The sequence below is a fragment of the Brachycentrus maculatus genome, unplaced genomic scaffold (genome assembly GCF_059751285.1).
Source record: "Brachycentrus maculatus isolate JH-2025_06_01 unplaced genomic scaffold, ASM5975128v1 h1tg000089l, whole genome shotgun sequence".
NCBI classification, from domain to species: Eukaryota; Metazoa; Arthropoda; class Insecta; order Trichoptera; family Brachycentridae; genus Brachycentrus; species Brachycentrus maculatus.
This window is the reverse complement of record NW_028280843.1, coordinates 634,808-649,058: the sequence shown is the minus strand read 5'-3', so window position 1 is coordinate 649,058 and position 14,251 is coordinate 634,808. Positions and strand designations below refer to the sequence as shown.

Genomic DNA, 14,251 nt, shown 5'->3' with positions numbered 1-14,251 from the left:
AAAACTTGATGAAATAAAACTAATAAATTGTTTTTAGCCACTGTTGGTACTTCTCTCCAACTGTCTTCTTCGGGGATGGATATATACTCTCGTAAATATCCATACAATACATATCCATCCCCATTATCGAAATCGGTTGCAGAAAAGTACCAAAGATAAAAGTGGTTAAAAAGGACATTTTAGTTTTTATTTTATAAAATTTGTACAAATATAGTACACTGTTTTGGATGATAAAGTGCTGTATATAAGTATAAAGAAATAGCTAAAATTATGAGCTTGTAAAAGAATCGTCGTGAGGTTTTCTTGTTTACATAGCATATGTACATTCGCGCACATATATCAGGATAGCGAATCCTTTCTTCGTTAGTTTGCATTGCTAAGGGCGCATACGGGAGCCAATGTCCTATGATGCCCTTCGCTAGGTACACAGTACACAGGTGCCTTCTTTAGTACTACTAGTACAAAAACTGGTATCAATACCTAACAAGACATGCCCCTAATGGCTGAAGCTGTTCTGCAAACTAGCTAAGCAACTATTTTTAACAAAGCGAAGAAGATTGATTAAATGCTTCAAGTTTCTACAAGAATAAAACGAGAAATAGCTCATTTATTTATGGAAAGAAGCATTAGAGCTGTAATATTCAAAACGTTGAAAGAAATCCTAGAACCAATATATTTTTATATAATTCACATAAGACTTCACAACCCTATCATACTATGAATTTAATTAAACGATTTTCATCTTAACAACGTATATTTAAATAAATTTATTAATATGTGTTAATATATTTGTGAATAAGAATATTGCAAAAATAATAACATAAACTACAAGATCCAAAAAACATGGCATCTAACAGATACCTCTTTTGGCCAAAAAAAGTAAGATTATTATGCAATAAAGTTGTACAACATGCTTCCATTTGCACAAAGTCGTTAAAAATTTAAACTTAGTATAAAAAAGATATTCATAAATGGACAATAGAAGTAGGTTGATTGTTTGTGAAACATAAATATGGTTAATAAATTCTGCCACGACACATTTTACAACTTCTTAGAAATTCTAAACAATTATTGAAAACATTTTAAATAGATGTAACAATAATAAGAAATGCAAAATTTGAATTAAAACTAGAATTTGTGAAAAATATATTTACTTACCCAAATAAAATGTGCACACATGCATCCTACTGCAACTACGCCAACTTGTATACTACAGCAAAAATATGTGTTACTTATTTTAGATCTCGTGTAGGGTTTCTGCAATATTTAAAACGGGAGCGGTTCTAATTCAATTATCTTGAATTTCTCTGATGTATAAGGTTTCTGTTACATGTAACAACTCATAATAATGAAATACAAAAGAAATTGTTAACAATTTTGATGAATGTCCATGGAAATTTGACGGATCAGTAATAATCTATCTCTAATATCTGTAAAGGGGAACTATCTATAAATAGCTACAGACAAAAATCTATCTCCCCACTCAAGTATCCGCCATTTTTTTTATTTAAAAAAAAATCTTCTTCGTTGGTAAAAAAAAAAAGTTTTAACACTGGCAGAAACATCCTGTCACTGGTTTACTGTATTTTATTAATAATTAAAAAAGGATGAAAAAAATCGCAGAAAGGGTTCGCATTATTCTTTTGCACTCAATTTTTGATAAAAGAGGGATGGACAACATATAACATTGTAAAAAAAAATACCTTCAGGTATTCGTTTAAAGAAGAAAGCGCGATGATTATTAGTACGTCGTATACCTGAAAAGATAATGAGCACGATAGCAAAGTCGACACGATTGGTGCCCGGAGCATTACACGAGTTACTTCGTATAAATAAATTGTATCATCAAAATGAGGTACATTTAAATAAAAATGAACAGAAAACATGATTTATAGTATACTTAAAGGGTATAAGAAGAAGAAAAAAATGTTACTAAAAATATTTTTATTAATTTACTAAAATATAAGAACACATCTTCTTAACAAATTGTTGATATTCTATAACTCCTAACCAATTTACATTAAACTTCAAACATATTTTACAATTTTATTTACATTGTCAATAGATTCATATTTAAATTACATTAAATTATACTTTGAAAACAAAACTATTATTTACAATAACACCTTTGTTTATATATAATATATCGCCTTAAATGTCTTCAAAAAATATATTTTATTGTACATTTATAATTATTTTAAAACTGATAGAGAAAAAATGTAGGCAATACTAGCTTCACGAGTGAGGCATAGTTTCACCTACTGGTATCACATCGGTCGTTAAATCTACCTACGCGTATTTTATGATATAAATATAATCTATTTCTGGAATAAAAATAATGGAAAATGTCTGACGAAGAAAGCAAGTTGGTGAAATAAAGAGAAAAGCATATACAGTATAATGTCAATATAAATCGGTACATGATGCTAGGCAAAGAGATTTATAAAAAATATAAATAAGTTTATGGTTTGAAAACATCAAATAATGGTTATATAATATAATTGATTCGGCAGTCACTAGATAGCTTTCCATTTTAATTCAAACACAACTTGATAAACACCATTACTTCTTAAAATCTACTATCAGACGTGTTTCAATGCATTCTGCATCATTTTAAACATTGTAAATGTTTGAAAATGATACAGATTCCATTGAAACACTTGTCACGATAGATTTTAGTAGTATTATTTACCAAGTGAAATTTAAATTTAAAATTGATGGAAATATAGTATTGCTCTGTTTGGAGATATTTTTTTAACATTTAGTTTTATATTCACAATCTACAAGACCACTGACAAAAATATTTTGAACACATTATAAAAAACATTTAATTTGATGGATTATGTAATGAGTAGAAATATGTGGCTTAACTTTTGCAAACTTTAAAGAAATAAAAATTATGTTGTAGTTTGTATAATTATTAACGCATTCTTTTAAAAAATATATCAGCAATATTTTTAGTGAGTTCAATTTTCTGTTCAAAAATCCAGGATTTGCTACACTTAGGAATTATTTCTATCAAGAATTTTTTCGTTGATATATATATATATATATATATATATATATATATATATATATATATATATATATATATATATATATATATATATATATATATTTATATTTCGCGAAGGTTTCTAGAAACACAAACTTACTGATTTCACCTATAGATGTTATAGATGTCACCGACGAAGTAATGTATAGAAGATCTTTTTAATTGAAGCATAAATATAACTTATTGTTTATTAGAGTTGTGTGGTTGTCAATCAATGGTAGAATGGTAAATGATATAAAATACATATTTTTTTCAATATCACTTATACCAGTCAATGACAGGTCGTAACCCCATATGTATCCAGACTTCTATATTCATCATCTTTGTTGAGATATCAAGAAAAATTATTGATGATAATAATAATTCGCTTATACAATTCGGACAATTACTAGCATCCCTAGTTCCATTACAAAAATTGGTATTAATTTATGTTTTACTTGGCAAATACCACTATACCAAAAAAGTAATATTTACCAAGAAAATTTAAATTAAAAGGGGTAGATACTACAACAAACTGAATGCAGAATCAATTTATGAAATTATATAAATTTACTGAAAATGTTTTTATTCAAATATTTTGTTAGATTCGTATTCATAGTTTTTTCATATAAATGTATAAAAATATTTATACTACTAAATAACATTGAAGTTATTAAGTACTTTTGATTTCTTTTAAATAATACTTTAAGTAGGGTGTATGAAAAACTTAAGCTTACGTGATATAATAATAATGTATTACTGATCAAAAGCCTTGATATCCAAATCATTAAAAGAATCACTTTTTCAAGCCATAATTCAAAATGAAGAATTTTAGATGTCAATATAAAAATCTAAGCTGATTTCGGAAATTTGGTGATGAAAAGAGAAAATATCATGAATTTTATTCTTTGGAGTTTTAGATACAATTCCATAAAAGTTTTTTTTTATGTATTTTGTTCTCGCCTTAATCAGCAATACTTGTTGTATTTTAATATTTCTGTAAAAATGTAGTAGGGATAACATTAACATACCCGTATTTGTATTGAAAATTTATGGGTACTGAAAATTATTTACATGAAAAAAAAACCTTATCTCAATTTACACATATTATACTGACTTATTTATTGTTAAAAAAGAAGAAAGAAAACAGTAATAAACATATGCTTCATCTTAAAAGCATTAGGATGCAAATTGATTTCTTCATTTCATTCTACAATATGATTAGCGGTCCATACAAGTCCATGAAAATATCTTCAAATCAATATATGGGTCTTTGGAATATATACGATAGCATGTGATTTAAACGCTTTTATTATCTTTAAAAACATAACCAAACAAAATAAAAAATAATAAAACGACTATTCATAAAAAAATAATTATTTGAATTTAGTAAATCACTGTAAGTATAAAGGCTCTTATAATTTTTAATGAATTTAATTCTAGTTTTTTTTTTATATTTCCAAATCCTGAGATTTTTTATAAATTATAAAATTTGTACTCGGTAGCCTTTATTTTAATGTTTAAAAAAAACATGTTGGTGGTGTACTCTGAATAATTTCAACAACAAAAATTGCTTAAAGAATTATAAATGACGATTTCACAAAATAAAAAATAATCATCATAAAAATAGAAATTGGTAGAATAAACTATATGAACAATATTTTAATTATATACTTTTTGTATCCTCGAAAATTTAATGCAAGTGATAATGTAGCAAGATATGCAAGGTTTGATCAGTATAAAATGTTGTTTTTCTTTATTTTAATGTAGACATACTTAAATGGATTTTGTGTTTTCTTATATTCTTTGAAATAATTATCTATCTAAAACTGGTGACGTTCAATATCTCATTCATTTCAATGCAAAAAATGGAGTTGTAAAGGAGTATTTTTTTATAAATAAAATGATAAGCAATAAATTAACCTAAGTACAAAAAGCGTTATTTATAATTTGAAAAAAGCAGTGAAAATATTATAAGCTTTAACAAAACATGTATGGAATCGATATACAAAAATTAAATAAAATAATGTTTTCAGAATACTCTTGTTATTTTTCTAAATATTTATGTAGATACAAAGATTGTACTTTATTTTACATATAAACATTTGTCAATTATTATATTTGAAGCTGATGATCGATATTCATTATATTCTAATAATAATAATAAATAATAAAAAAGTATTCATAATTCCATTCATGTTTTGATAAGACTTTTAAGACCGAAACGTAAAAGTAAGTGCTTTACAGCCAATTTATTTTTTATGTTGCTCCTTTCAACTTTGAAATGATTGTAGTTTTAAAAATACATATTTGTAAATTAAAGTATCAAATAAACTTAAAAATACATACATACATAAGTTATAAAATAAAATTTGAATGAATTTAGTCTGATTTTGTTTTCATAAAAATATTAAAATATCTATTAGATTACCCATATAAGATATTTTATGTGGCATGATAGCGTAATTTTTTAATTTTTATATTTTTAAAGTTAATTTTTTTTAAAGGTTATTGTAAAAAAGAAAATTGGATACTGTGTAAAATTTTAATGAATCCGATAAAATGTGACCGATTACAAGAGGTAAGTAAGGTTAATACTTTTTATATACGTTTACCTAAAAATATATATAATATATATAAAATAAAATATAAATATAAAATATTGCCAATTGCAAGGGCTCACTGATAATTATTTTTTTACAGTGAATGAGAAAATATTATATTCAAATTTATTAAAAGTAAACTTATAAGATTGCTCTGGCAGAGTGTCTAAAGTAGGTAATATTTTCACATTTACATAAAGATTTTTTAGAAGAATATATAAGGAATGGCCATCGACAAAAGGAATTCTAAGTAGTTATTAACGATAAGATTTAACATTACTTTAAAACAGGAGATCGACTGGCATCTAAAAAGCTTGCAAAGCACTAATTGCATTTTAATAAATATGTACAGATAAAATATTTACATCATTGTATGTATTTGTAGATCACATTCAATATGAATGCTGTTCAGTTCTATGTAATAGCTTTTTAAAAATATATTCCGGCTTTTATATCACTACATAACGACGTCGTATCTAAGGGTAGGTATTTTTATTTTTAAGTAGTATATATTACGTATTATAAATACCTAATAAATGTAATGCAATTAGTGCTAATGCCTTTAGATCACATATTTTGGAAGTGTGTGTTGCTATCTAATACTTGTACATAAATCCTTCATTTTCTTAATATTAAAGTAAGAAAATATTGTAAGCATTACATAAATATTTTTTTTTATTAAAACATCATCTTAGTTAGGTAATATTCGCTTTGTAGGTATAAAAAATATTAACATTTCCTATGAACAGCTAACAACATTCGTACAGATCTAAGCATTTTGTTAAAATCTTTGGTGTATATTTATTATAAATATACTGAAGGATATTAACAAATTTTGGTGAACACATTCGTATTTTTACTAAAATTATTATCTTTAAAAATATTGGTTTTGTTGGTGGAATGCGGCAGGCGTAACTATACAGCACTATACTGGCAAACCATTCGTCATTATCACAACTAAGTAGATTAAAGTTAAAGCGTCAACTATTTCTATATAACTCTAGTTAGGGAGCTTAATACAAAACATATAAATACTGGAATTTCCCCAAATATTTCCGGCGCGAAAGACTTAGTTTATACTTCAGTTTCGTCTGTATTCAGTTGACATTACAATCGGAATAATAGATTTATATTATCCACTGACACTTCGTTATGGAATTGCATTTTAATATAATAATGTCCGTACGTACAAGAATGACATGCGTGTCAAATCGAAACATAATATTCAAGTTTAAACTGTCTTTAGAGAAATGTTATATATACATACACGAATATTTAAATAGAGTTACGCGTAAAATACACCGCCTGCCGCTGCACCAGAGGCATAGTAAGGAATATGGATACTAATTTTTCATATGTGCCAACGTATATAATAATATACACATATCTCACTATCGTTGTTGTTCTCTTCTACATACAGTACGGACGGATAAATAAATTTATAAGTTAGTTGAGTAAGGTGAGACCCGCGCGCTATGGTATTATGTATATTAATTAGGTGGGGAATATGTGTACTTAATTGATATCTATACTTATTTCTAATTTGTAAAATATCGTCGGTTGATATCACCGCAGCAACAGCAGCATTATTGTCCAAGTTACTTCGAGCCTCTGGTGCACCCAGCCCAAATTAAACTATACTTATGTTTTACAAAATTACTATCCATATCGGTGGAAGTGCGTTCGTATTATTGGTACTTTATCTCACAATAAACCTTCAAAATAAATACTATCTCTGTTTCTACTGGTCCCGCAGTATAATTTTTAAACAAATCATATTTCAAACGGACCACCGCCGCTTTATTGGTGTCTAAAAGAATACGTATAAAAATAATATTTCAGGATTTCATTTCGCCTATTATATACATTCCTGAGGTAATTTCAGAATAAATTATCCTCAAAATATCAACAGTTTGAACAGGTCAGCTCCGCGGGGCGATTGCCTACATCACTGGAGAGATTCTCAGCAGCCGGGCGCTGCTCGCTTCGCTTACATTACTCGCGTCGCACGGCACATCGGGAGGTGGAAGGAAGCCGGGTTCCGGAAGTCACTCGTGGAGGTTCTTACTGAGAAGCAGATTATTGTGCGGACCCGACAAGTGTCTGATCAACTCCGGCATCGCTTCGAAAGACATTTGGCAGAAGCAGCAGTTGAATCTCCCGGCCCTATTCGACCGGCCGTCATTCTCGCTGGACGATATCACGTTCCGATGCACGGAACACAAGTGTTTGAGAAGGTGGGCCTTCTGCTTGAACATGGCCACGCACAGTCGACACGCGAAGGGCTTCTCTCCCGTGTGCACTCGCAGGTGGGTCTTGAGGTTCCAGGACATGCCGAACTGCTTCCCGCAGTACTCGCAGCGATACTCCCTCACGGGCGGCTGCTTGCTGGAGCCCTGCTCCTCGTCCGCCGGCGGGTACAGCTGCGGCGAGTCGTCCACCGCGCCCACTTGCGCCTGGCACAGGGACCAGGCGCCCCACGAGCCTGCGCTGGGCGGCCGGTGGTCGGGTGGCGCGGGGGCGGGGGACAGCCCTCGCTCCGCGAGATGGGGCGGCGCCGACACGCTGAGCGGGTGCTGCAGCAGACGGGGCCCTCCTACCTGGGCGAGGGTCTTGCGATACCGCAAGTGTGCCATCTCCTCCAGGTAGCTAGGGGAAAAGGGCACGAAGGGAGGATTCTGCGACGGCGAGTTATGGAAGCCGGGTCTCCGCTTCCGATGCGGCGTTACTACGTAGTTTTCCGGCGATGTTTGGACGAGCGATATTAGATCTTGATCTGGAGGCTTCAACTGACTATAGTCTTCGTGTTTCAGCGCTCTGGACTCCAGATCTAACGGCTCGATATAATTGGATTTTCTTTTTACCCTGGCCTGTGTAGCTGTGTGTTCGTGTACTCTAGAAGCTAATTTTTCCGCCAAATGTCTTCGGTATAATTCTTCTACTCCCTGGTCTTCTATACTTGACGATGTCGATCTTCTTCTCGATATTAAGGCCTGCAGAGGGCAAATGAAACAAAATGTTAATACAATCATTACATCTTTGTTTTCAGACATAACAGTCGGTAAAACAATTATTGAATTGCATTCCGAATCATTAAAAAAAAACAAAAAAAAAAAAATGATGCGGAAGGTATAGAAGCATGTGTAACAATAGATTTATCAATATTTTTTAAGTTTAAAATGGATAGATAACCACGAAGTGACTGGCGAAACAAGTATTGAACGAATAAAAGCATAATTACCTTTTGTGCTGCAATGTGTTCCGCGTCTATATCCCTAGAATTTTCTGTTTCACTGGTAAATTGTTCTGTACTCCTGGCTAATGATAAGTTCACGGGGTTCAGGGAGCTTCTTCTCCGTCCACTGACTCTCCCGCAGTCCTTCATCTCGTCTCCACACTCGTCTTCCAGCTCACCCTCTTCCTTCTCGTCATTGCTGCTCTCGTTGGAGAACACCTCGTTCTTCACCTTGACGAAGTCCTCCTGCGAGGAGCTGTGACTGGCCTTGGGGTCCTTGCTGCAGCCGGCCGGGGGCGACGCCCTGTCGCTCTCGGAATGGGACGACCCACACAGCGGCAGCTCTTGGACCAGTTTGTTACTTTCGTTACTGTTGATGTCCGTTTTGGAGGACGTTCTCGACCTGTCCGAGATTTTCGCATGATGTCGCTCGTAATCCGCCGGTCTCAAGTCCTTCGTAGATTTCCAAACATCCGATTTTATATCTAATAACTCGAACAATTCTCTCATATCATCGATTTCCCCGGACTGCAAACAAAATAAAAATAAAACTTTAGAAACCACGTATAACATATAAACACTACAATCATTCTTCGTTTACTTTGTGTTATACCACTTTAAAAAACACTTATTCGTGACTACCGGTTTCGGAAATTCATTCCATCGTCAGGTCATCAAAATGAAAATATTACGGTCTGATATTTATACAAAAATAAAATTTTGAAAGAGTGTTTATAATATGATGAACATATTATTTTATTTTTATTATTAGCACTTATATGACTAAAAGTGCAATTTTTAGCACTTAGCCGACTTTTAATTTTAAACCATTTAAAATAATTTATATATAAACATACTGAAGATAAAATGAAATAAAATCTACCAAAATGTTAATTAATTTAAACGTTGTTTTTAAATTAGTGTCATCTGTTGATAAATATGAATAATTATTTGTAAAAAAATCGTTAAATAAAACAGCCTCTAACACTAAAATTGTTAATCTACTTTGAGTTTATGATGATAGATGTCAGTAAACAAAAACAACAACAAATAAATTCAACATTATTTAAAACAAATTATTAATTTTATCGTATTCCAACCTTCAACATCAATCATAATAATATGTTTGTATTGTTAAAGGAAACTTTTATCTCCATTATTTATTCGGTTTTCCTGATAATTCGAACGGTGTGGATCTAATATTTTGCGTAAGTACAAGTATTACAGAAACGAACCTCTATATACGCTTGTCCGCTATACAGAAAATCCAACAGATGTCGCATTAGTTTACTGTCTATTCCTGACATGTGAATAGCTACGGGGTAATCTTGGAGAGGAGTGTCGTCTAAAATTTTCCTGGAAAGAAAAGACAATATTAGTTGTAAAAACACTTTTTTGAGATGGCTTATCTACGAAATATTTTTTTGCCTAATATTAATTTCCAATATACTCACAATTCGAAGTATACAACTGTGTAGAAATTCCTAACGGAAATTACACTGTTAACAGATAATAAAAAAGGATTAAAATCAATTGGAAACATTAAAATAAAATAAATTTATGAATTAATTAGAGGTTGAGATTCGCGGCGACATTGTTTTTTCATGTGTTTCAATGAATTAAAAGAAAGACTACAGCCGACTTGTTTTGTCTCCACGACAAGATAGTTGAAAAGTTTATTGTTCATTTAAGAGACAGACACGATGTTGAGATTCCCGGTAACACTGTTATATCGTGTGTTTCAATTAAACACATTTCGCTTTGTCTCAACGACAAGATACATGAAATATCTACGTTTATAAACGTAGATATTTCATGTATCTGCGTGTATAAATTTCATGTATAACCGTGTGTTGATGTAAGGAGGAGACACGATGTTGAAATTCACGGCAACATTTTTTTTTCATGTGTTTCAATTTAAAAAAAAAGACTAAACACAACGTGCTTTGTACCAATGACAAGATAGTTAAATTTCCATGTTTATAGTTTATGAAAAAGACAGGCACGATGTTGAGATTCGCGGCGACACTGTTCTATCGTGAGTTTTATTAAATAATAAATAACCACAACGTGCGTTGTCTTCACGACATGTCTCAGTTTATAGTTAATGTGGGAGACAGGCATGATATTGAGATTCACAGCAACACTGTTTTTCCATATGTTTCAATTAAAGAAAGACTTTACACGGCATGTCTTAGTTTATGTAATAGTTGATTTGAAAGTCGAGGGACGATGTTGAGATTCGCGTCAACACGCGACGCCACGTGACGCCGCGCGCGGCGCCGCGACCCTTCGATCGGCAGACGGCGGCGGTGCTCACCTTATGAGTGGGCTGGCAGCCGCCACCACGATGCGGTGCGCGTGCAGAGGGGGCCCGCCTTCGCAGTGGAAGCGCACGTCGGCGTGCCGCCCGCCGCGCCACGCCGCGCCCACCTCGGCCGCGATGCACGCGCGGTGCTTGCCGTAGCTCAGTGTGAGCAAGCCCTCGCCCATGCTGCACGAGCTAGAAAAGAAAGAAAATAAAACATTAATTTCAAACAACCGAAATAAACAAAATTTTGAGTATGTGTAAGTTTGAAAAAACAACAATTTTTTTTTCACATTTATTTTACTTATTGAGTATTTCAAGTATTTGTTTGACATTTCAACAAACATGAAGCAGAATATGTATTATTATAATTTGTATTTGCGTGTACGATGTTATATACACACACACATATATATATATATATATATATATATATATATATATATATATATATATATATATATATATATATATATATATATATATATATATATATATATATATATATATATATATATATATATATATATATATATATATATATATATATATATATATATATATATATATATATATATATATATATATATATATATATATATATATGTATATATAAATATATATATATATATATATATATATATTTATATATATATATATATATATATATAAATATAAATATATATATATATATATATATATATATATATATATATATATATAAATATATATATATATATATATATAAATATATATATATATATATATATATATATATATATATATATATATATATATATATATATATATATATATATATATATATATATATATATATATATATATATATATATATATATATATATATATATATATATATATATATATATATATATATATATATATAAATATATATATAAATATATATATAAATATATATATATATATATATATATATATATATATATATATATATATATATATATATATATATATATATATATATATATATATATATATATATATATATATATATATATATATATATATATATATATATATTACTTATAAAAACATGTGTCAATACGCGTACGTCGACATATATTTATATTCTTGTAATAATATTATTCGAAAATATGAGAAATTTTTTGTTTATTCAAACGACATGTGTTAATATAATAGTGCACTTTCTCGATTAATGAGAATACGTAATACACATGTCATTAGTGAATACAAATGAGACAATAATTTCTTCTGTTTTTTCAGTGCGAGAAAACGTTCGTCATATTATGTATTTACCTTCAGCATACACAGCCGCACTAATAAATATGCAATTTCAACTCAAACGAAAATCCTGACTGTACTTCTCAAGTTTTCAAAATGAATATTTCTTTATTTTAAATATTTTGATGCTTTGACATAACGTTGTGGATTACCCCTCTTAAACCTCAGAGCGTACAGTCACTGTTACATTTTCTAATTCAAACAATTAATTACATTGGTTTTTTTAAACAAAATAATTGTCTTTTTCCCAATACATTTTTGCATGGTTGAGATGTAAAAGGTGTGTCGAGGTGCTTTGTGGAACGAATGAGAGTGCAAGGAATGGTTAAATAAATGTATTGGGTAATGTAGTTGGAAATAGGGGCAGGGGAAAACTGAGGAAAACCAAGCACGATAAGTATTTCAAATACTCGAAAGTAGTATCGTCAGGATTCGGAATAATAATAGTTTGTATAAGAAAATGCATAATGTTGAAGAGGCAAAGAATGTGTACAAAGACAGAGTATGTGGCGTTCTATTCTCTCTGTATATCCCTGAAGAGAAGCGGCGTAATGGTTAGTTAGTTAGTTAAAAAGGAAATAAATGTACATCGATGAATCTGTAGCAAGCTTTTGAGTGATTTATCATCAAATACTAAATACATATTAATAATAATAAATAATAAAAACCCTTATCCGCACCAAATGGTGCATAGGGCACTGCTTCATATAAACGCAGTGTTATCTTGATCGTATACATATGAATGAAAGGTGATCAGCCCTCCGCTTCAGGTACCAGTCCAGGGTAATATTAAATAAATATTACAGTGATAAAATCACTTATATTTATTTTACCCCCCCTGGGAGTCGAACCCAGGACCTCCAGAACGGTAGCCGAGCGTGCTGACCATTACACTACGGAGGCGGACAAATACATATTAGCTATGCTTAATTTTTGTTGTAATTGGGACCTGAAACTGATATAAAAATATATAATATTTATTTCTGTAGTATATTTGGGTGACTTATCTTTTATCTTCTTCCTGAGTACATAATTTTGTTTTATATATCTTTTCACATTCAAAATATTGCAAAACGATGCGTAGAATAAAATATCCAAAAGCGAAAAACTGTAACATCATAGATCCTACGAGAATGACGTGGGTACATTTAAGGAAGAATAATCTATAGCCTATAACCCAGGTAACATTAACGTATTTTCATTCTCAAAATATAATTTTAGGATTGAAAAAATTAGTTATTCTTTGAAATAAATATGTGGTTTTGAAAAAAAATGTTATTGAAAGATACGGAAATTAAAAAAAAATGATAATTAATTAATCAATAAATTGATAATTAAATGTAAAAAATTTATTTGTGTATGGGAGAAGAGTTTACCCTTAAAGAAGAGCATTTGAAAAATCGTCACAGGTTTAATTAATAAAGTCTCAAATAAGTCAACAATATATCTCATAGCCTTTAGCTAAGAAAAAAATATTTCATTATTAAAAAAATACAACCTTAACTGCTGTCAAAATATAACCATTCGTTTAAAAAAAATCTCAACATTATCTTTATCTAAATTATCTTAAAATTATGGTACAATTTAAGCAGTCAGAATCAAATTAAAGCAATCAAAAATTTCACTAAGCTTACTGTCCGTTTCAAAACCACTTGCTAACATTGCACTCCCAAAGTCATAAAAAAAGAAATGTCCGTTCCACCAAATGTAATGGGAAATTTGAAAGTAAGCTTTATCGCTTACGCAATTCACCCGTGCGAATTTTTCCTAGTGTATTGTTTTTTGTT

General features: G+C 30.3%; 1 protein-coding gene across 6 annotated transcripts in view; it reads right to left on the bottom strand.

The window, feature by feature from the left end:
* Positions 1 to 5,818: 5,818 nt before the first annotated feature.
* The window catches only part of ken (zinc finger and BTB domain-containing ken and barbie protein), an 80,062-nt gene continuing 71,629 nt past the window's right edge, over positions 5,819 to 14,251 (bottom strand). For 5 of the 6 annotated variants that reach the window (XM_088257915.1, XM_088257919.1, XM_088257917.1 and 2 more), the window contains 4 exons: positions 11,193 to 11,375; positions 10,108 to 10,228; positions 8,879 to 9,400; positions 5,819 to 8,630 (listed from right to left, as the gene is read on the bottom strand). In XM_088257915.1, coding sequence (XP_088114041.1) covers positions 7,686 to 8,630; positions 8,879 to 9,400; positions 10,108 to 10,228; positions 11,193 to 11,375 — 1,771 coding nt within the window. In that variant the 3' untranslated portion in view covers positions 5,819 to 7,685. Of the gene's footprint in view, positions 8,631 to 8,878; positions 9,401 to 10,107; positions 10,229 to 10,326; positions 11,376 to 14,251 lie in introns of all 6 variants that reach the window. The other variant, XM_088257920.1, reaches the window with a different exon arrangement.